General features: G+C 26.1%; 2 protein-coding genes across 3 annotated transcripts in view; one reads left to right on the forward strand and one right to left on the reverse strand.

Annotated features, from left to right (window-relative positions):
- Positions 1-24,796, reverse strand: part of LOC134830964 (neuronal acetylcholine receptor subunit alpha-7-like) — a 175,448-nt gene that overhangs the window by 121,668 nt on the left and 28,984 nt on the right. The gene's annotated exons all lie outside the window — the stretch shown is intronic.
- On the forward strand, positions 5,295-7,689 carry LOC134829343 (opsin-3-like). Its single transcript, XM_063842386.1, has 4 exons — positions 5,295-5,438; positions 6,326-7,253; positions 7,315-7,386; positions 7,445-7,689. Exons 2-4 carry the CDS (start codon positions 6,328-6,330, stop codon positions 7,599-7,601), a joined length of 1,155 nt encoding a protein of 384 aa, XP_063698456.1. The 5' UTR covers positions 5,295-5,438; positions 6,326-6,327; the 3' UTR covers positions 7,602-7,689.

The raw sequence follows: 24,796 nt of genomic DNA on the forward strand, positions 1-24,796 counted from the left end.
CACAGACACAAACTGCGATATAAATTTTATCATCTTTCACAACTGTATACGAATGAATAATGCATTCGATATTGGCCAACTTTATATATTTTATTGATGTGTCTTTCATACCATAGCAAGAAAGATTCTGGTCAGTGAATGAATATGTATTGCCAATGCTACCTGCCAGCAAGCCTTGAGCCATTTCATTTTGCCTGTTGCAATAAAACGAGAAGAAAGAAAATTCCTGCATTGTTTCTCTTATTTAAGAAGATAGTTTAGATAATTTTCTGGTGTTGTCTTTTCATGATGTTATTCCTATAGGTAGAAAGCAGAAAATTCAGGTAAGCTATGTAATTTTGTGCCGATCGTGCTGCTCGTCTTTTCCATATAATTTTCATCAAGAGATTGGATTTTTTTTCTTGCTTGTTTTATTTTTATCTTATTTCACAAATATTTGTGAAAAAATAGAGAAAAATGTGTAGAGATGCAGACAGAGAGTCGAGAGACGGGAGAAATAAAGATCTGAAAAATCAACAATTGTACATGCGAGAGAAACAGGATTTTATTTATATATGTTAAGAGAAATCTATTTATTTGAAATTCAATGCGGACTGTAATTTATAATGTGCTCTGATTTTTGTTGCTCGTTTTTTTTTTTATTTTTTTCAGTGCTCAAATATTTTTTTAATGAAAAAAAAAAATTAAAATTTGATACCACAAGTTCGTGATGAATTTATTAAAGTTTCGCATTGCAACAGCTTGAGATTTTTTTTTATAATTTTTTTGTCACTTGAGACTTTGAAAATAAATAAAGGTCAAAAAAGTAATAAAAATGTCAGAAAATTAATAACTCAATTATTTTTTTTTATTTCTGAATTTTCTGAGAATTTTTCTGAGCTTTTTCAAAACTATTCATTAAAGGGCATCATTAAAACACGAAAATCGCTCATAAAAAAATCAACTTCTCCCATGGTAATCTCTCTCAAGTAGTCATATTGTCTCAAACGACCTCTTTTTCCGGGAAAACAACAACAAAAAATATAATAAAATGACAATTGCTTATCTAACTTAACCCATTTTAACCTATTTTTTCATTAAATTTTATTATTATTATTTTTTGTTTTTTGCTACAACAACAACAAATGCATCGCATTAGTACACATAAAAAAAGCACGTCGTCGTAAAAATAGAATGTGGCACGAATCATAAAAATCTCGTAAAACGATGAAACGAACAAAAAAAAAATACGGAAGAAGGGAAAACAATAATCATAATTACTTTTTGCAGATATTTTTTTCCTCTGTGTTACTGTCTGTAGTACCGAAAACAAGCCACTTGCAGCATCAAAAGAAGGAAAAAAAAACGGTACTACGCATCTACCACTTGGCATAAACTTGGCACTTAACAAATAAATTACACGAACGGAAAAATATGCGGAAATAATATTGTTGATAGTTTGTGAGGGAGACAGATGGAGAATTTTTTTTGAGAAAAATGCGGAAATATGCAAGATTTGACGTCTAATGGAGATGAAAAGTAAGTTAAATATTTTAAATGTGCACTGGGAAAATTTTTTAAAATGCTCATTGGGCTAATTTTAATATATTATTTGATAAAGTACTTAGCCCAGTACATAATTTGAATATTTTAGACTCAAAATTCATTCAAAGTTGAATTTTTGTATTATTTTAACCCCAGTTGGCAATTTCAAATTTTTAATCTTGTTTAAAAAAAAATTATTTATCCTATAGCATGTTTTGAAAGTCAAATTGTATACTAGATCGACAACTTGTAATGTCGCTGTGATAAATTTCCTGTATTGACAAAGGAAAAATTTCAGAATGTGAGCTGTGACCTCAAATTTTAGTCTCTGTCATAGGCTCTAATTGTCTGGAATGAAAATTTTGTTTTCTAAAGTAAATTCAGAATGTTGCCTGGAAAGTTAATAAATGTTCAGAAATTATTCAAAAAAAAAATTTAAAATGTGCAGTAGGATGAAAAACATTTATACAAATATGTTAAAATTTAGAATCTAAACTGAGAATTCAAGTGAATTTTCGATTAGAATAGAAATTTTGAATATGTTTTAAAAACGGATGACGTATTTCAAGACAAAAATTAAAAATGTGCACTGGGATAAAAATTTTGGTAGTTAACTGAGTTGATTTTAAAATCTTGTCTGAAACAAAAATTTGTGTTTTGACATTCTTGAAGATTTAAAATACACACTGGGTCAAAATATAAGAAAAAATATTGAGAGAAATTTTAAAATGTACACTGGGCTAAAAAATTGGTAAGTTTTCTAACGACAACTTTTAAATTTTTTTTTACGTCATATATCTAAAAAGACGCAAAAATGGAAAAAGAGGATGCTTTTTGCTTATTAACCATATGGAAAAAAATAATTATTACACAGAAAAAAATTAATTTACCCGCCATATGTTGCAAGAAGCGTATTTATTATAATGATAATAATAATAATCATAATTAAATGATAAATGACCAAAAAAATAAAATGTCACGTCATTTATTTAACTCTCGCATACAGACAAACAGTTAACAATAATTTTGATTTTGTGGTCGGATGTAAAGTGAAACCGCACACATTTTGATGCAATTAAAATGTTCTCGTGTCTAATTTGCCTCATTTTCGGCATGTCCGGGTGTGGCGAAAGCAGGTGCATTAAATTTCAATTAAAATCAAGTGTGTTAACAAACGCTCCTTGTGTTGATAATGATGATGATGCTTATTTAATAGTCACTCAAACGATGGGCGCCATCCCTCAACTTATGCTTAAAATGAAAAGTTGTCGTCCCGAGACCATCTTTCGCAGCATAAATCCTTGTTTGGTTACGTAAAATGTCTGAGCTACATCAAAGTCAACTGATCACGCTTCTAAATGAACGTTAGATTAGATTCGCTACACAAAATTCGTAATCCCGTGAGAATCGGCCTCTTTTAATGGATTAAAACACAAAGCTTACAGAATATGAAATGGACTAAAAAAAACGAGAGAGAAAATGTAGACACAAAAAATAGGCAAAAGGAGAATCGAAAAAGACACACAAACGCTTGATGCCAGTTGATTCCCACAATAAATATTTTATTTATCCATTTATTTAAGTGTTTAGTGCATTTGAATCAATCTTTTTGTGAGTCTGGGTTTAAGTGGTTCAGCATCAACGACGAACGAACGAACGAAGGATCGGAGAAGGACAACAAGGAGTGGCTGAACATGAAAAAGAGACATTTTGATGGTTGTTGTTACAATTTAAGGGTCGCGCGTTTGCTATTTAGTAAGCCAGTGTCGTCGTTCATGTCTTTATTAAAACATTTTTTAATGAAAATTCCTCGTTTTTTTTTTGTTCGTTTCTCTTCGCTTGTCCGTCATTGATATGCGGGAACAATAACGAAATTTGCATAGAAAAGAATGTCCTCCCAAAAAATGCGGCATCTGTTACAAAGTTGCAAAACATTAAAAAATTTACATTAAACGAGGAAGAGAGGAAAAGAGGAAAAAAAAGAACAACGTGTTGCAGAAAAAAATTGAAATGAGGAAAAAACAATGAAGTTATTATGTCAACAATGCGACAATTGGACGACATTTTAGATTTAATTTTAATTTAATAATAATTTTTTTTTTAATAAAACAAAGAAATATTTGAAAATAATTTTAAAAATGTATAAAAAAAATATTTGATGACAAAAAGACAGAAATTGGTGAAATCTCCGTTGAAATAATTAATTTTAAAGAATTTGACTGTCCATTAATATTTTTATTAATTTAAAAATTCAGTTCTTTTTTTCTACTCTCATTTTTCACTTCCTTTGTATTTTAGTGCTTTTATAGTGCTTTTTTGTCAAATTTAATTTTTTGTTTGAAAATCTTTAATTTTTTTACATTTTAAATTTTTGTTTTTTTTTAATAAATTATTTATGCCAAAAAAACAATGAAAAAAAAATTAATTAATTTAAAAATTATATCGATATTTTTAATAAATTTATGTATTTAATATTAAAGCTTTTAATATTAATTTAATAAATAATTATTTTAAATAAAATATTTTTTAAATTATTAATTAATTTAGTATTATTATTTTTTAATTATTAATTTTAAAATTTTTATTTTATTTTATTTAATTTTTTATTATATTTAATTAGCAAAATTTTATTTATTTTTTAATTAATAAAGTATTATTAAAATTATTTTAATTAAAAATTTAAAATATTTTTCTTTTTATTTATTTTATTTTTTAATTAAAGTGCAAAATTGTTGAAATATTAGCAAATAATTTTTTTTTAAATTCATTATTTTATAAAAATGTTAAAAAACAATAAAAAATGAAAAAAAGACAGACAAAAGACTCAAGTAAAAATTTTACGACCTTTAAAAATATTTTTAAAATTAAATTTAATAAAACACCAGACGTCTCCACACATTTTCAGTTCCTTCCTTCAATAAATTTCAAATGTTGAAAGATCCACTTTTTAAATCCACTTCTTACTCCAAATCGCAAGTTGTTAGTAAACTTCCTCTTTTTTTCGTTATTATTAATGAACTTCTCTCGTTCATTTTTCCTCCGGTATGTAACAAAATTTTAGACATTTTCCTCGACAGGGACGATCGTATCTCGACGATTAAGACATTTATGTCCTGATTTTGCCTACTTTTCTCTTTTTTTATTGCCGAAAGTTAGTACACGAGTTCTTCCGCTTCTTCGCCTTTCTAAAGACGTTCGACTGCTGGTAACGGCTAATGCGAATATAAAAATGCGAAACATGCATTCAACATTTTTACAGCTCTCATTTTTTGTTTATTTTTTTTTTTGTTCTTTCTTATCCTCTCCTATTGTTATTTTTCAATATTCTTCACGTCTTTCGACTAACGGACATGCACAAGACAAAAATTGTTTGGTAAAGCACTTTTCTTCTTTTCTATTCTTCTCCAGTTTGCTTATCTCCAAAATTTATTACCTTTTATTATTATTTTTTTTTTATTTTCTTGGACGAGCTTATTTGTGCTGCTTTGAAATTTTCGCTTAAATTTGTTGTGATTTTGGTATTTTAATTTAATCGATAAACACTAAACTCTCTTAATTCCATTATAAATGAGCAATCCAGCGAAAATCACGCAACAAAATGGTCAAACATGGTTTCTGATCCGATTTTTCAAGTTCATACGTCATGTAGCCGTATAATTTAATTTAATTTTAAAATTTATAATAAATAAATCCTTTTTGTGCATTCTGCAGACTTTTTTTTTCATATAAAAGTGGGACGCATTGCAATAAATCAATCAGTCAGTGTTGTGAAGCTCATGTTGATATAAGCAATTAATCAACATTTTTGTGGTCAACTCTGTCAATTTTAGGATAAAAAAAATAAAATATTTATTTTTTCTGTGTGTCAGATTACACAAAAAAACATACGACGAGAAAGAGATAATTAAAAGCAGGTGAATGAAATTTCATTTTATAGTTTGTCGATTGAACAGTTTTTTGTACGTGTGGTTTTTATCGCATTTAAAAATTCATGTTGAAAAATGATCCAAAAACTCATGAAAACTCGTGAAAAATCATGAATTTTCCGGAAAATGTTGAAAATTAAAAAAAAAATGGAGGAGAAGTTCTGTAAAAATTAATTAAAATGTTTGGAAAATCTCGGGAAAATTTTCAAAAAATTTTCCGAGTTTTCCCTGGATTTTCCCGAGGTTTTTTTACGGACTGGATTCTTACTTTTAAAACTTTCAGTTTTTCAATTGCATGATTTTAGGATTTCCCAAAAAATATTATTATTCAGTTTAGAATGGAATCTTGGAAAAACTCAGGAAAATCGTGGAAATCTGGAAAAACTTAAAAATTTTAAATCTTCAAATGAATTTGAAAAAAAACCAGGGCAAAAATTAAAAAAAAAAATGAAAAAAAATTTTAAACCTGTGGAAAATTCAACGAAAATTTTCCGAGTTTTCCCAAGTTTTCCACTTTTTTTTTAATTTTTAGTCGTTGCTTTCAAAATACCCATAAATACGTTTAAATGTTTGTGAAAGTCTCAAAATGCACTATATAGTCAAAGAAAAATTTCATAGTGGGACGAATTGACCTTCTTTTTAAGACCCTGAGGTCTTAAAAATAAGGCCCACAAACTTTTACATAGAAATTTCATTTTTTTTTATTTTCTCAAAAGAAATTGAAAATTTCGAAAAAATCTCAATGCAAAAGTTTGAGGGATTTATTTCAAGACTTTTAAAAAAAAGTCATTTCGTCCCACTGGATTTGAAAAATTCGTGAAAATTGAGATATTTTGAAATGCCACGAACACTTTTCAACATCATTTTTTTCACAGACATGGAAATTAATAATGCAACAAGCAAGATTATTGCCATGGCGCAACAACAATGGCAAACCGGCAACAACGTTCGTCTTCTCGGATGGAATTTGCCGGTTGAGGAACAGGAGCTCGTCCATGCTCATTGGCGTCAATTCGAAGCTCCGCCATATTACGCTCACCTGTTACTCGCTTTACTTTATTTCATCTTGATGGTTTGCTCCACGACCGGAAACGGTTTAGTTTTGTGGATTTTCAGCAGTTCCAAGCCGCTTCGTTCCTCGGGATCGAACTTGCTCATCTTAAACTTGGCTGTTTTTGATCTCTTGATGATGCTCGAGATGCCATTGTTCTTGGTGAATTCCTTCCGCGAAAAACTATGGGGCGGCATGATCGGATGCGATTACTATGCAGCCTTGGGAAGTTTATCGGGCATCGGAGGAGCTGTAACAAATGCCGCGATCGCTTATGATCGTTATCGAACAATTTCGCGACCCCTGGATGGAAAAATGTCGAAAGCGCAAGCTGGACTTTTGTGTCTCTTTACCTGGTTCTGGGCCATGCCGTTTACGTTGATGCCTCTTCTTCGTATCTGGGGTCGGTACATTCCCGAAGGTTTTCTCACAACGTGCTCCTTTGACTATTTGACGGAAAGTCGCGATACGCAAGTTTTTGTTGGAGCAATCTTCACGTGGGCTTATGCCATTCCGATTTTCTGCATTGTCTTGTTCTACTACAAGCTTTTTGGGCATGTTCAGGCTCACGAGAAACTCATGAGGGATCAGGCTCGAAAGATGAATGTCACGTCATTGGCAGCGAACAAGGACATGAGTGCCACGAGTGTTGAAATTCGCATCGCAAAGGCTTCTTTTACGATTTTCTTCCTCTTTTTGATGGCATGGACTCCGTATGGCGCTGTCGCTATGATTGGCGCCTTTGGCAATAAGTAAGAAATTTCATTTTTTTTTCTTTAATTATAAAAATTTGTTAAATTTATTAATTTTCAGACAACTTTTGACTCCACTCGCAACAATGATTCCTGCTTTGTTCTGCAAAACGGTCTCTTGTCTCGATCCATGGTAATTTTTTTTACCCTAATTTAATTTTCAAATCAGCTTCAAATTTCAAACTTCACAGGATTTACGCTGCAAGTCACCCCAAATACCGCAAAGAATTGGAAAAACGCATGCCTTGGCTCGGAATCCGTGAGAACGACTCAGATGTTGGCTCAGAAGCACGTTCCCAAGTCAGCAACATGACCGAAAGTTGCGAAAAAGCAAATCAACCAATATAAAAAAAAATTGCTTAAACCCAATATTTTATCTTATGTGTTCAATCATCATAAAAGAAATAAAAATATTTATTTTAGTCTTGTTCTCGAGTGAAGAAAATGTCTTTTTAGAGAAAAGAAGAAAAAAAATCAAAATGTAATTCCGATAATTCCCCAAAATTAACCTCCGAAAGAGGAGTGATAATGTCATGTCTGGCGACGAAAAGTCTCGGAGCAAGAAATAAACCGACACACAGATGGAAAAAACAAAAATTAAAATGATAAAAAGGCGACTTTTGTCGCACACACAAACACAAACACCATCCAATGGTTTTAGCAAAGAAAATAGAGGCAGAAGAAAAGCACAACCAAACACAACAAACAAATTGTTTCCCCATTTATCTAACTACTTTCATTTATTTATTGATTTGTCTCTATCTGGTTCTCGTTATTTTTTAACGCATTTCAGAAAAAAGTGCGGTTTTTTGAACATCCGTTGAAATTTTTAAAAATGTGCATTGGGACCAAATGTAGAATAAAAAAGTGTTTTACTTAATTTATCAAGGTAAATATTTTCACATTAAACAAATTTTATTAAATGCTCATCCCATTTTACATTTTTAAATTTTAGACCCAGTTGACATTTAAAAATTCTGTACAAATAAATATAACTTTAATTTTTTTTAATTTCTTCAATTAAACTTTTTTATTTTCGCTTGTTAAACTTTTCATAATATTATTTAAATTAAATTATTTTAATTTTATTTAGTTTTTTAAATATTTTATAAATTAAAAAAAAAATAAATAAATTGACCCAATGTGCATTTATCAGTTTTAGCGTAATATTTTTTTTAAAATTATTTACAAAGAGATTTGCCCAATGCACATACTAGATTATTTATTTAAAAATTGACCCAGTATGCATTTTGAAAATTTACTTATTTTAAATTGTTTTTCATTTCATCAAAAATTTGTTTATTAAATTTATCCCAATGCACCTTTTAAATATTCATCCTAATGCACATTTTAAAAATTTGTCCCAATTTATATTTTGATTTTTTTTATTTAATAATGTTTCAATTAATATTTTTAAATTTTTATCCTAATGCGTATTACAAATTTTAGCCCAATGCGCATTTAAAATTTTTATCCTAATGCACATTTTAAAAATTTGTCCCAACTAATATTTTAGATTTTTTTATTTTATTTTTATTTAATAAAATTTTTTAAATTTTTATCCTGACGCGAATTACAAATTCTAGCCCAATGCACATTTTAAATTTTTGCCCCAATGCACAATTAATTTTAAAAAATTTGAAATCTTGATTGTAAAACGTTATTTTCTTTTGAAAATTAATCCAACGATAACTTTCTACATTTTTCATCTTTTTCCATAGCTCCTATTCTCTTCGTTTCTACAACCAGAGCCAAAAGGATGCACAAATAACTCCAAAACACAGCGGAAAAAAATAAATTATTATTGTACTGTTTGTACATAAATAATTCCGTTTCGATACGGAGTGAAGTTGCTTTTCCAGTTGTTAAACTACCGACGTTGTCGTCGTCGTCACACGCAGATAAATTTTCCAATCACGACACACACACACACCGTGATATTGGCAGAGAACTGAAGCGTATGTTTATTTTGATTTTTTTTGTTTTGTTTTTGCTCAGCGACAGTATTTGCTCGAAATTCAATAAAAAAAAGTAGTGAAAGAGTTTTTCTTCATTGAACGATTGTCAATTTAACGAAAATAAATTGTTCCAAGAAATTCTGCTTGGCAGACAATTTTCCCGGGAGATTTTTAAAAAGACAGATAAATGAAAGATTAAGAATTGAAAATAGTGTGAAATTTTTTTTTTTGCAGCTTTGGTGACTGGTTTTGGTCATTTGTAACGTTACATGAGTAAAAGTCATAATGAATGACGAGGAAAGTTTCGAGAGAACAAATAAAGTAAATTTATCTTTTATTTCATTAGAAAATGTTGCTGACAAACTAGCAATATTATTGCAAGGAGCAAAATAAATGACTTGCAATGCATTTTCTATTATTAGATTGGACTGGAAAATTAATGAGTTTGTTTTCGTGTTATTATTAAAAGAATTAGTGATGGTCTTAAATGGGTTTTGTTGGAAATTGTAGGAGGTTAGTTAAAAAATGTTTTCCATTACGGGAAAAAATACCAGACAAGACAAGAAGTTTTTTTGCAACCTTTTCAATAAAGTTTTGAAGAGTTTTTGAGCAAACGACCGTGTTCTTATTTATTTAGACAGCAAAAGTTTAATAAGTTACATAAACTTGTACTTTAGTAAATAAGGTATGGCAGCAGCATTTTTAAATTTTAAAAGATAAATACGGAAAAACAGCGAAAACTTAAAATAATATGAAAAAATAAATAAATAACTGAAAAATTAAATAATTATAAAGTAAACTGAAAAGTATAAATAAGACACTCCTAATTAAAAACAGGAAAAATTATAATAATGTATTAATTATATTTTCCTTAGCAGAAAAATTTTAAAGACATTCCAAACTATCAAATCTGTCATTTTTACTGAACTTTTAATTTTATAAAATAAATATTTTATTAAATTTTAATTAATAATTTATATTTTTAATTATTTTAAAATAATTTTTATTTTCTTCTTTATTTTTTAATAAAATAAATTAAATAAAAAATAAATCTAAAAAAAATGTCTTAATTTTCAAATTAATTAATAAATATTAAAAAAATAATTATTATAAAAATTAAAAAAAAATATTTGGGAAAAATAAACAAATAAAAAATAATTCTTTTAAATTTTTTATAATTATTAATGTCAAAATAAAAAAATAAATTTTAATTTAATATATTCAATTATTTTTTAATTAATTTATTTTTAACAATTTTATATTTTAATTAATTAATTTTTTATTTTGACATTAATAATTGTAAAAAATTTAAAAAAATATTTTTTATTTGTTTATTTTTTCAAATAATTTTTTTTTTAAATTTTTATAATAATTATTTTTTATTTATTAATTAGTTTGAAAACCAGGACTTTTTTTAGATTTATTTTTTATTTAATTTGAAAAATAGAGAAGAAAATAAATATAATTCTAAAATAATTAAAAATTCATTTTCTTGACTTTTATGTCATTAAATTTTCTGTTTGCCCGTTATTTAATAAAAATATTTCGTTATTTATTTATTTAAATAAAAAAATGGAGAAAAATATTAAAAACTATTAAAATAAACTTCTTGCACAAAAAACCCAGAATCCGAATGTTTTTGACAATTTTCAATCGTTCTCTAATACAACGCGTCACTATTCCCGCATTAGTTTCGTACCAAAAATATTTTTCTAAAAATAATTGATTTCTAACCCACATCTCAGATTTCCTGACAGATTTCGACAGTTTAAATTATTTTCCGGCCCGAATATCAAACGCGTTCAAACTCCAACAATAAATTCAACCGAAAAACGATCGATTTCGCTTCAAAACTAATGAGAAATCGATTTTCCCGATATTTCAACTCCATGACAAATTTGTCTGTTGTCCACCTGATTCACACGAAATTTGCATTTATTGCAACATTAATTACCTTCACGCCACAAAACAATCAATTTACCCTTCCTCAATGTCTAATTAGCAAAATTTCAGAATCAAACGTCGTAATTTTAGAATCAAATGCAATTATGTAACAAGTACCGGTGGCCATTCTCGTTGCATCACACACAAAATTTCATAATAATTGTTCCATCATAAAGGGACAAGTCATAATTGTCAGTTTGTGTTGTTGTTCAGTGCTCAAATTAGGTTATGGTCTGTCATTAACAACTACATCATACTTTTGGCAACAGGCGGAATGGGCAACTTTTGATAGAGTGCGTTGCGATGATAAAAGCAATTACTGCGAAAAAGAAAAACTTGAGCAATTTTTCAAAAGAAACCAAAAATTTTGGCACACTTTAAAATTTTGTGGGATTCTTTTTCCTGTGGCATCATCAAAAAGTATCAGCAACATCGTCGTCACCACGCAAAAAAAGGAGTAATTAAAAAAGCCATTAATTCAGCTTTTATCATACTGCGAGCCTTGACAGTATTTATAAGCCATTAATTTCATATAGTTTAAGTACCTCCTCGCCGCAAAATCATTAACTATTGTTGTAATTTATTATGAACGATGAACGCCATTAGGCTCGCTCGCTCTTCTCCTGTCACATTTTCCATCATCATCATTGTTGACTTGAACAACGAAAAATATTACGTTACCTTAAATTCTTCGTAGTTACAATTTTTTTTTATTTACAAGAGACTTCACTTGAATGGATTTTTCACATTATTTTATTATTATTTGCCTAAACTGACGTTGCGTCGTCGTCGTCGTGATGTTGTCATAAAAATCAATATGCTGAAAAATTTACCTGAAATTATTATTTTTTGTTGTTGTTTTTTATGATAAGGCTTTTGTTTTTAATGTGCGGTTGATGGCATGTCAGCGTGAAACTTATCAAAAAAAATTTTTTAGAAAAATTTTTATCACGTTTCGAAGAAAAAAATGGAATATTCATGTCTGATGATGATGATGATGCATAAAAATTTGTTTAAATTTTTTGAATTGTGCACTGGGGTGAAAAATTTTGATACAAAATATATTAAAATTGCACTGGGTTTGAAATATTTTTATTGAAAAAATCTAAAATACGCATTAGGGTTGAAATTTAAATAAAAAATTGCACTGGGTAAACATTTTTTCCATGAAGAAAATTTAAAATGTGCATTGGGTTTAAAAATAAAATTTTGAAAAGCATAAGATTACTTTATGCGTCTAATTATATAATAATTAAAAAAAAATAAAAAAGAATTTTGCAAAATGAATTTTTTAAATGTTGTAAGAATAAATATTAAAAATAAAAATAAAATGTCAACTGGGACAAAATTTATTATACATATTTAAGTAAAATTTTTGAAGAGGAAACTTAGAAAAATAATAAATAATAGGACAATTTTAAGCTCTAAGAAAAATATTTAAAATATGCATTAGGCAAAAATTTCAAATATACCAAAAATAATTTGCATTGGGGTAAAAAAAAAATTAAAATTAAATGTGCATTGGGCCAACAAAGAATTGTTACTGTAGAAACTTCAAATTGTTCATTGGGACAGAAAAGTAATTTTTATAGTAGATCAAATTAATAATTTGCACTGGGATGAAATTTTAAAATGTAAACTGGGTCAAGTCACGTGTTTAAAAATAAAAAATGCGGTTCTATTGTTTCTCTGTTTTTTTGCGATGACAGCATTCTGTTAAATTTTTGCTTACTTGCCTCACCGAACCGCCACAAAAAAGCTAATGAACGCGTGTTGCGCAAAAATTTTTCGCACACAGATTATGATTTTTTTAAGCAGAGAGCATCACCGAAGAACAAAGAGAGCGTCATTTATCAAACAATTTAGTTCCTGTCTGCCTGTCTTTTGTGAGACTCTGTCGTTCATTACACCGCCGCTTTTATTTTATTTTTATCTCCAGATCTTTATTGTGTGCTGTATGTAAATAAAACACTTAATTTTTTTTTTGTGTATGATGTGAGGCATGATGATGATAATTATTCCGTATTTTATGTCTACATCTAGCTATTATATTCCCTCTCGTGTTTTTTGTTACAAGTGTTCCTCCCCTCCGTTCGTGCACAACCGAAAAATAGCTAAAATATTTCACATTATCATAACACACAAACTTTTGCAGTGAATTCCACATGCAACAACATACCACAAAAATATTCCTCACTTTTTTTCCCGGGAATTTGTCTCTCTGCTGTTTATTGTTTAGCGTGTGAAAAAGGGAAAGTTGCTAATTAACTGACGAGCGACAAAAGTTCATTTACATGTGTTGACACATTTGAAGTATTTGACATTAATTACACTTTGAAGCAGACAAATTCCCTTCGTTTGTCAGATTAATAACAAAAATTATATTTTTTTATCTTAAAAATGTTGCTTGACAAAGACACTCAATCATCAAAATGTTTATTCTCACGAAATTTATCAAATTTATTTTCTTTTAAGTGTGGCATGTCAAAAAATATGACAAACAAAGGAGACTTAAGAAACGCCAAATGAGAAGAAAAAATAACAAAATAATAACAATATTCGAGTGAACAAAGAAATTTTAGATGAAAAAGTGTTTAAGGCGTTTTACTTGTTTAAGTTTTGAGCTTAAAAGATAATTTTGACATAAAAATTATCAAGTTTATTTTTTTAAACCTCAATGAAGTTTATAAATTTTTGTTCAAAAATAACAGAAATTTATTTAATTTTATTTTTATTTCAAATAAAAAATTATTTTTTTATAATTTAAAATTTAATTATTATAAATAAATACAATTATTAATAAAATTAATAATGATCTAATTAATGAATTAATTAATATCTAATTTATTAACTAATAATTGTCAATTAATTTTATAAAATTGGTATTTAAAGCTATTTTTATTAAAATTTTAATTTAAAAAAAATATTTTTTAAAAGTTGAATAAAATAATTTTTTTCCATGTATTTATTAAAACTTATAATTTTTCTAAAAATTCATGGAAAAAATAAATTTTACTACATAATTTAAATTAATTAATTAACTTTATTAATTAAATATAAATTTTAATTTTTATAAATATTAATTATTAATTATATTAGATTATTTTATATTTAAAAAAAAAATATTTAATAAAAAATTAATATTTTTAAATTTTATTTTAAATTAAAAATTATATTAAAAAAATTATACCTAATTAAAAATCAATTAATTTTTGTTAAATTTTTATTTAATTAAATATTCATAGTTTTTAAATTTTTTAAATTATTTTTTAAAACTTTAATTAATTAATTTAATAAATTATTTTTTTTTTATTTTAAAATTAATTTAAATTTTTAATGGAGAATTATTAAAAAAAAAAACTAAAAATGCGCTTAAATAAAACCCTCATCCTCTTACAACTTTTTTTCCTTTTGCAAAAAAAAAAAAAAAAATATCGGTAAACATTTCACAAAAATTGTTGGTTTAGCGGAAAAATAAATCAAAACAAGTAAGTAATCAAGAGGATTTCCAAATAACTTTATCATAATCGACCACAATACGTCTTGTCGTCCCGTTTTCGCCACAACACAACCCCACAACTTTTGTATCACTTTTCCTCCTCATGTTTTGTTTTCCTTTTCTACTCGGAAAAATTTTGACGTAAATTGCCTCTCAACTGTCATAATAACAAAATAAATGAGATACCAATCCCATTAAAATTGTGTTAGTTATTCGAAAAGTTGAACATTTTTTATTTTTTTGCAGAAAAAGTAGCAACTACTTTGTAGGACTACTCAATATTTCAGGTATTAAAATAACATTAATTATTCCGATAGACCGAAGTTCGTATAATAATATTGCTTCTCTTCTTCTTCCTTTTTTTACTTGTTCATTTATTTATTTAACTATTATTAAGTACTGTAAAATGTTCGTCTATTTTTTCCTATCTTCATTTTAATGACCAAGAACGAAGTTCTTAAAAACTAAATAAAAGTAATTTCTTTTTTTTCCAACTTGTTCCTTCCAACTTGCTGCAAAAAAACGTCCAATAATTTTATTTATGTTTTTTTCCTGTATTGGACTTTGCTCCGAACAACAACTTTCGATCAATGGCAATTTTTCAAGCATTACAGAGGAATTTTCTCCGGAGCTTGAGACATCAATTACGATTTTCGGGGAAGACTTAAGGCATCCATAAGTGATGCCTTAAGTATATTTGTCTTGTTCCTTCCATAATTTTTCCCATATTAAAAGTTTGTACGTTTTTATTGTTCTTTGAACAAAAAAAAATGTATTCTGAAAAAGTTTAAGTCGAATGCAATCTCGTTAATTTTTATTTTGTGTTTGCTTTTAATTAGCTAAATTGGCGGAAATTTCACATATAAGTCGAGGACGATTAAATATTTGCTGATAATCTAACTTTTTAATGGAAAATGAGAAAATAATTTTTTTTTCTTTGAAGATTTTTTTTTTTGTAAAATACCAGACGTTTCCATTTTTCAAGTCCACACAGGAAAAAAAATAAACGCATCACGTAAAAGTCTTTGACTCGTGTTAAGAGGAAGAAAAAAGTCATAAACATTAATAAAAATTCAATTTCGTGATGAGAGACCTCTTATAAATGTAAAATATTTTGCCTCTTTTTCCTCCAAACTTTTTTTTATGGTTAGACGAAAATTTATAAGTACATCTTGTAAATATTTTTTTTTGTTTACCTTTTTGCCCTGAAACGCATTTTTGTTTCTCACTTCACTAAATAATTTACAAAAAAAAAAAATATTCGGTCTGCTCAACAAAAAAATAAAAAAAAATGTTTACTTAAAAAAGTATCATGCCTCAAAACATGCAAAATTTTTCTCCCGTAATGGACCAACAGCAATAAAAGTCATATATATTTGTTCTTCATAAATCAAAAAAATAGCAGGAGAAAAATTATTTGCGCGTGCTGGCCAAAGTTTCGTTCAAATTTTTCTTCTTCTTCTCCGAAGTGATTTGTTTATTTATCTATTTCATGTTTGTATAAATTTAGAGAAAAAAAATATAAACATAAAGATTGAAACTTTATTTTCGATCTCATAAAGATGTCGGTTCGTAAAGCCGCGATTATATATCAACAAAGAAAAAAAAAGTTGGAACACATGAATTATGCAAACAAATTTTTTCTCTTTTTTTTTCGTTTTCCTTTTCGTGTCGTCTTGCCTTTATAATATATGTACACACGAAAATTATGGGGAAACGAAAATTTGTATCATTTTTATTTTTCACTTAATTTACCTAAACATGTCGCATTATGCAATGGCATGAATAATAATTTAATTTTTGAGAGTTACGCACATGAGTTTACAAACGCACACACAAAAAAAAAACTATTAACGTGACATATGCACGATGAAACACAACAAACACGTAAACAAGGGAATCATGAATTTTTTTTTAGGTTATTGAAAGTCATTGGAGAGAATGAAAGGAGTTAGATAAGCGTATATTTTTTATGGGTTGAAAAATTTGCGGTGATAAGGTTAATAATATTAAAATCTTTTATTTATTAAAAAATTGGAAAAAAATATTAAAAATTTTAAAAGAAAAAAAATAAAATAATTGTATGTAAAAATTTTAAAAAAATTAAACAAAATAGAAATTTAATTAAAATATTTTTAAAAAATAATATTAAAAATTAATAATTTCAAATTTAATTTTTTTTTCATTAATTTTTAAAGTAATTATGTATTAAATAAATATATTTTGAATTAAATAAAAAAAATTATTTGAAAAATAATTCAAGATATTTGAAAAATGAAAAAATAAACAAAATTTTATTTTTCATGAAAAACACGTAATTTTTTTTAATTAAAATTTATAATTTTTTATTAAATTTTTAATTTTAATTAAATTAATTTTTTTTAAAAATAAAATTAAAAAAATATTTATTTTATTTCATTATTTTTATTTAAATTTATTTAAAAAAATATTTAATATTAAATAAATTAATATTTAATTAAATAAAAAAATTATTTTTTAAAATAATTTAATTTATTTATGAATTTTAATTTTAATTAAATGAAATTGAATTTCAACAATAAAATTTAAAAATTAGGTATTTAGTTTTATTTTGATATTTTTTTTTATTTATTTAAAAAAAATATTTAATATTAAATAAATTATTTTTTTATTAAATAAAAAAATTTATTTGAAAAATAATTCAAGATATTTAAATAAAATAGAAAAAAATATATTTTTTATGAACAAAAATTCGTAACTTTTTTTTTATTGAAATTTATTATTTTTGTTGGGTTTTTATTTAATTTAATTTAATTTTTATTTTAATTAAATTCAATTAAATTTTTACAATAAAATTAAAAATTTAATTTATAATAATCTTAAAAACTTCTAGTTTCAAGCCAGTTTCAAGCTTTTTTAAAATTTCATAAAACTCGAAGAAATACAATTTTCCACTAATCCATGTTTTGTTAAAAAAAACTGCGGTTAATTTAGTTAAAATATACAAAATTCTTCATGTATGAAAATTCCTTTAAAAAGCCATAAGCGCGACAAAAACAGTCCCCGCTATCATCTCCTCCGGGAAATGTGTTAAAAAATGACAATCTCATTTGCTGGAAATAAATTTAGAGATAAATATGCGGCTGTGCGTTCGTTATATGTTTGTTCGCTTTCCAAACCACATCCTTTTCAACGGCACACACCTCGCACCCCCCGTACCCGTGTATGTATGGATGTGCCGAAAATTATCATAAAACAAATATTTATTAAAACATTTCCGTCGTACACTCACGCATGTTTTAATGCTCATAAAATACAGCACTTGAATCATCATCATCATCATCACTCGCAGTATGCTCGGGAACAAACACAAACACCGTCAAATTATTTACATTACTCCATCATCATGACAAGTATCGGTCTCTAGTACTTTCATGTCTGTCGGAGTTTTATATGTAAATGCCTGTAACCCTTCGTCTTCTCTTCTCGCATTTCTTCGCCGCTAGGTCGATGTCTTACGTATGCAAAAAAGGATAGCTGGAAAAAAAGTGTTTCATCATTACCATTTTCATTTTCTTACTTAGATGGGTGGTTTTTTTCTTCTCGTCGTCTTCGTCAGGAAAATGATGAAACAGGGAAAAAATGAACAAGAAAAACAGACACACATCATGCGGGATACTCAAAGAGATTTACTTTGAGAAGTGCGGGAAATGTGAAACATGAATAAAAAAAATTTCAAATTTTTTGGATATTTTTAACATTCTTTTTGAAAATAAAATTATTTTTTTTTTAATGGAAGAAAAAATATAAATATAATTTTAATTAAGTTTTAATTTTAATTTTTTTTTGGTAATTTTAGAAAAATATTTTAATTTTTGTATAATTAAGTATAATTTATTTAAATATTTATTTATTCAATGCCAAATAAATATTTAAATAAATATTTGGCATTGAATAAATAAATATTTAAATAATTGTATAAAAAATAAAAAAAATATTTTTTTTCTAAAATTTAAAAAAAATAAAACTTAATTTAAATTATATTTATATTTAAATATAATAAGTAAAATAAATAAATATAATAATAAATAAATAAAATAATTAAATTTAATATAATAAATAAATAAAATAAAAAAAATTAATAAATTAATTTAATAAAAAAATTTTGTTCTAAACCGATTTAAAATATTTTTTTTTTAATAAATTAAAAGAAGTAAATTTTTTTTCCTTAGATTTTTTATTTATAAATTTCATTTAAAATTTTTTTTTGAAGTCTCTTTTGAAATATTTTTAATAACCAATTTTAATTAATTTAATTTTTATTTATTTTATTTTATTTATTTTTATTATAATTATTTTATAAAATTATAAATATTTGTATTGTTTATTTAATTTAATTTTTTTATTAATTTAAATTATATTTTTGTAACAAAAAATAAAAAAAAATTAAAATATTAAATTTATCTTATTTTATTTCAAATTTCCCGCACGATTCTGATATATAACGAAAATTTTGGTACATAATATAAAAGCGTCTCTCTTTTCATAGATTACATGGAAATTAAATTAGGTGCCATAGCGAGAAAAAATGCTCGTAAATCCGAAGGTTTATACATATTTTTTTTTATTTTCGCGTTATTATGATTTTTTGTGAATGAAAAAAAAACCAAAAAAGTATTTATTAGGAAAAAAACCGTTGAAAACAAACTAATGAAGCTCTAGACTTGTGTGAAAGGAGAAAAAAAAACATTCCACGTTGCTGCTCAGTAGCTGCAAGGCAACGCATGTTTTTCATTCCGATTCTCACTTTCGCATCTCTACCTAAAGAGTCGAGCCGACACATAATTTAGCGCATGTGTACTTAATTCATTTTTTTCTTGCTTTTTGTCTGTGTCTGTGTGTGTGTGTGTGATAACAAACTCTCTCGTAGTAACACCTGATTTTCTATAAGCACACAAACAGACACAATTTAAAGCTTTTCTCTCTGTGAAAGTCTCTTTGTAAGGTTGTGTGTGTGTGTGTGAATGGAGACAAATGTATCCAAAGAAACGAAAATGATAATAATAACAAAGAGATGTTGATAATAATAATAAAAATATGTCTGCTCTCGTGTGAGTGTATGTTTGAGAGGTATCTAGTAGCTAGGTCATTGTTATGACACAAATGTAAAGTGTTTGTGATTTTGTGGCCTTATTTCGCAGGCAAAGTTATTGAAATGGATTATGCGGAGGAGTGGATTAGCGCTTTTTGTCATCATCGCTGATGCTGTCGTTGCCAAGGATGCCAAATAAGGCTTACGGAAGGTCTAATTGTGTTGATAGCATGACGTGATAGATGATATTTCAACGTTCATGGGATCATCATTTTTTTTTCCTTTTGAAACTTGAGAGATTTAGCGCTAATGAAATTTTTCATGTACATTAAATCTCGTTTCTGAGTGAAAAAAAATATCATTGAGGTGAAATTTCTGAATGTGACCTGGGTCTTGAAATTTATTAATGTTAATAAAAAATGTAAATTCAACATTTTTTAATGTAATCATTTGGACGAAATTTCACCAAATGTACATTAGGATTTTTTTTAAAAAAATATTTAAAAATTTAAAAAATGTGCATTGGGTCAAAATCTTGATAAATATCAATTAACTCATAATTTATGCATATTTTAATTTTTTTACTGTAATTTTAAATTGTTTTCAATTTTTTTCGTTTTTTTTGCATTTAAGGTTGATTTTAGGCCGCAAAAAAAACTTTTTAACTTTTCATCCCAGTGCACATTTTAAATTGATATTTGTTTATGAAAACGATGGGGGATTTTAAAGATGGCTGAAATTTTTCAAATTACAAAATGGATCCTGTTTTTAATGTAGAATAATTTTAGATTTTTAATTTTAAGTCACAAAATTGTCTTTTTTGCATGTACCTATTTTTTAAAAACAAATTTTAATCATATTCTTAATAATAATTTTCGTCAATTCCTCACCTAATTTTGGAGAAAGTAAAAGAAATACGTCTTTTAATATATAATGTCTCTCTCAAAGTGAGGAGCAATCATCGAATTTGTGACTTTTACATAAAAAAAATTCTTAAAATGTTACTCGGGTGGGTTTAAATTTTTTGAACGGTTATTTCTTGTTCAGTTTATAAGTTGATGTTTATTCTTAAATCATATTTGTTTGTTCTGTTTAAGTTCATAATATTCACCCCAATGCATATTTTACTATTGACCCCAATATACATTTAAAATTTTCGACCCAGTGCCCATTTCAAAATTTCCCCAAAGCACTTTTTAAATTTTCTTTAATAAAAATTAAAAAAAAAAAAATACCAGAAATCAATTTCTGCGCTCTCTCACGTTCTCCTGGATTAAAAATTTCTTTTTAATTAAAAAAAAAAGCCAGTCGTCTCCACTCATTAATTTCTTCATTATCATGGTCATTACCCCAATACCGAAAAAATCATCTTTCCCAATGGCAAAAGCAAAAAGATGCTAAACACATGAACAATTCCGGGCACAAAAGAGCAAAGCTTTTAAGTCATTAATTTTACAAATTGGCCATTTTCTCGTTCAGTCTTCCCCTTCGCCCGTTGCGCGCCACATTTAACAGATGAAAAGAAGACACGCTACGCTTCATCAATGAGCAATAACAATCATTATAATAGTTAACGCATTCGATGTTCGTTTTGTTCTTACAAAATTGTAAAGCGATAATAGAATTTTTCGGGGATACCAACTCGCACTGAATGTAATTTTAATGTATTCCCTCTTTGTCTGTTTTCTGTTTCGCGCGCGATTTTTCACTCCGCAGCACAGGATGATGATGATAAAACGGAAAATTTTTCGAATAAAATTTGTACACAAAAAAGGGATCGCAAATAATGCCAAACGATTGATTGAAGTGAGTAAATACTTTCCTTCGACTAGCGATGATGATGATGATAATTTCGATGACAACAGCAACGACGAAAAAAACTCATTCAAGCGGAAAAACAATTATTTGATAGAAATGGACTTGTTTAAAGTGCGTTTCGAAAAGGGTTATCAAAAGTGTTTTTTTTTTACCTTTTTCTTCCAGATAGAAAATAACATCTAATTAAGAAAATGAGTTTACCTGAAAAGAGAAGAAAAAAGAAAAAAATCGTTAGTCAGAGCTTTCTAAAAAAAATTGATTGATACAGGTCAAAACGCAATTTTTAACCGGATTTCCGATTGTTCTTGACCTTTTTTCATATTTTTTGGTTTAATATGTATTCGTGCCTTAAGTTATTTGAAGATGTGGTAGATCACGTGGTTCAAAAATTGAAAAAAATATGGTTTTAAAAATTTAATTAACCACGTGGTTAAAAAAAATTTTCTTGCTAGGTATTTTTTCTCAAATTTTAATTTAAAATAATTAAATTAAATTTGATTAACAATTAAATTTTTTTTTATTTTAAAAATTAATTAAACCACGTGGTTAAAAAAAAATTTGTTGAACTTTACAGTCACGTGGTTTTTTTTTAGTTTTTAAAACCCAGGTGATTTGTATCATTTGTTTTTGTATCAAAAATAAATAAATGGTTATTTAAACATTATATATAATAGAAACCACGTGGTTTTTCAAAATTCAATAAACCCACGTGATTGAAAGAGGTTAAAAAAATTTTAAACCACGTGGTTTTTTAAATCAAAATTTTATTTAATTCTAAACCACAGATTTTTTTTTTGAAAAAAACTCGAAAAGTTGACATAATTAACCACGTGGTTAAAAAAAAAAATAAAAAAAAATCGAAATCCGTTGACATGGTTTGTCTTTCTCCAATCGAAAACTTTTTATATTTTTAAATTTTCGATTAATATTGAAAGCTTGCGTTTTTTTTTGTGTGTGTAAAATGAACCAGACACGGTCATTCATTGTAAAAGGAGTCATCAATATTTATTTCCGGATCGACTTTTTTTTACCCTTTTCAATATCACACGACTTTTGTCTAACTTTTTTCGTCTCTCTCTCGTTAAATATGTTGAATTTTTAAAATAAATCTGAACACGTAGAGTTCAAAAGTGCGTCGCATGAAGGTATATGCCGGAAAAGGGGGAATGGACAATGTCAAAGGTTGGTAAATGTTGATTTTTTGACATTCAATATTAATGAAGTGCCTTTTTCATTTAAATTTCGATCATCGATGAGTGCTTTGTTTCAATTAAATTCTCTTTATTGAAAATATATTTTTAAAAAGTTTTTCGTTTGGATTTTATACCGATTCTATTAACCACGTGGTTGCACAAAAAATTAAACCACGTGGTTTATTAAATTTTTTCACTTCTTTTCCCGTCAATTCCTGTTTCAAAATGCGTCGAAAACCGGAAGATAAATGAAATTCATTAAAATTCCAATTATTTTGATGAAAAACAAATTTTCTCTCGTGCGCGCAACCACAACTCGCAAAGTCAGGCTTCGTCAATCAGTTTCATTAGGAATTTCGTATCAAATTTAGACTTTTCTTATCTTTCGAATAATTTGAAACGAATTTATCTACACAAATGTCTAATTTCGTATAATTTATCATGGAAATTCAATTCATCCATTTTGTGTGTTATCGCATTAATTCATGGCAGTCCAACGTGCGAGTGGAGATAATTCAAAAGACATTTCTGTCGACTTGCTTCACACATGATGATGATTGTTATCGTGTGCAAAAGTTTTCGTGTGACTTCTTCAAATGGTACAAGTTGCGTGTGTGTGTGTGCGTTGTGATGTGTGAAAACTTGTTAAACTAATTTGTCTTGTGTACCTCATTCGTTCGGGTGAATGAAGAAGTTATGTGTGTGCTGCGAGAAAGTATAAAGTAATATATTTTAAGTAGCAGATCTGAGATAATGGCGGAAAATAAATTAAATATGTGAGTCAACATTCGGGTTCAGGCGTAATCTGTCTTCTAAGTGAAAACTTTCAAAGACATTTTATCAACATTCTTCCAGTTTTGTGTTAGATCGAAACATGTGGTCGAAAATGGAAATTAATCAAAAGGCGTAAAATTAATCAAATCATTAAAAATAATTGATCTGTAAATCCAAAAATGTAATTTGTCTTACTTAAAAAACTACTTCGTTAAATTTATTTTTTTAAATAAAAATTTATTTCAATGTAAAAAATTAATAAAAAAATTTTAATTGAGAGTTTTTGACGTATTTTAATTTTTTTCCCAACATTTATTTTTCCAACATATAGAAAAAATTTGAATGTCGACATTTTCATTAATTAAACATTAAATGTATAAAAAAATTAAAAAACAAAAAATAAAAAAAATAAATTGAATAAATATTAAAATTATTAATTAAATAATGAAAAATTAATTAAAAATTATTTTTAATACAATTTTTGAAGTTGTTAATATTTTTTCAAATTTAGTTTAATTTTTTAAATATTTTCAGTTTCAATCTTCAAATATTTTATTGAATTTAATTTGATTTTATTGAAATATTTTAATTTTCACTATTTTATTATTATTTTTTTTACATATTTTTTATTAATTTTTTTTTATTATAATTTGTTTAGATTTGATTTTATAAAATATTTTATTTTTACTTAATTTAATTTTAAAATTTAATTTTCAATTAAAATTAGAAATTAAAATTAAAAAAAAATAAAATTTAATTTTTACTGAATTTAATTTAATTAAAATAATAAATTTATTTTTAAAATTTAAATTAAAAATTATTTTTAATATAAAATTAAAAAATTTTTAGAAAAAAATTTAGTTTAATTTTTTAAATATAATAATTAAAATAATTAAATAATTTATTTTTGATAAAAATAAATTTATTTAGCTTTAAAATATTAATATTTTTAAAAAATATTTTTCTACTATTTTTTAAACCATTTCACAATAAAAAATAAATTTTAAAAAATTAATTTATGTCGAAAAAAAAACTTTAAAAATAATAAATATAAGAAAAACTTTATTTTACTTTTATTATAAATATAAAATAAAATATTTAATAAAATATTAATAAATAATAATTTTTTAAAATAATAATTAAATATTTGTAAAAAATTATAGCAGCTTTAAAATTTATTTAAAATGTTAAAAAAAATTATCAAGAATTTTATCATGTCCCTGACCTTTCATTTGCTCTGTAGAAAATTTTTCTTCATAATACCATATCAATATCCTTTCCATTAA

This window comes from Culicoides brevitarsis, chromosome 2, assembly GCF_036172545.1.
Source record: "Culicoides brevitarsis isolate CSIRO-B50_1 chromosome 2, AGI_CSIRO_Cbre_v1, whole genome shotgun sequence".
Classification (NCBI taxonomy): Eukaryota; Metazoa; Arthropoda; class Insecta; order Diptera; family Ceratopogonidae; genus Culicoides; species Culicoides brevitarsis.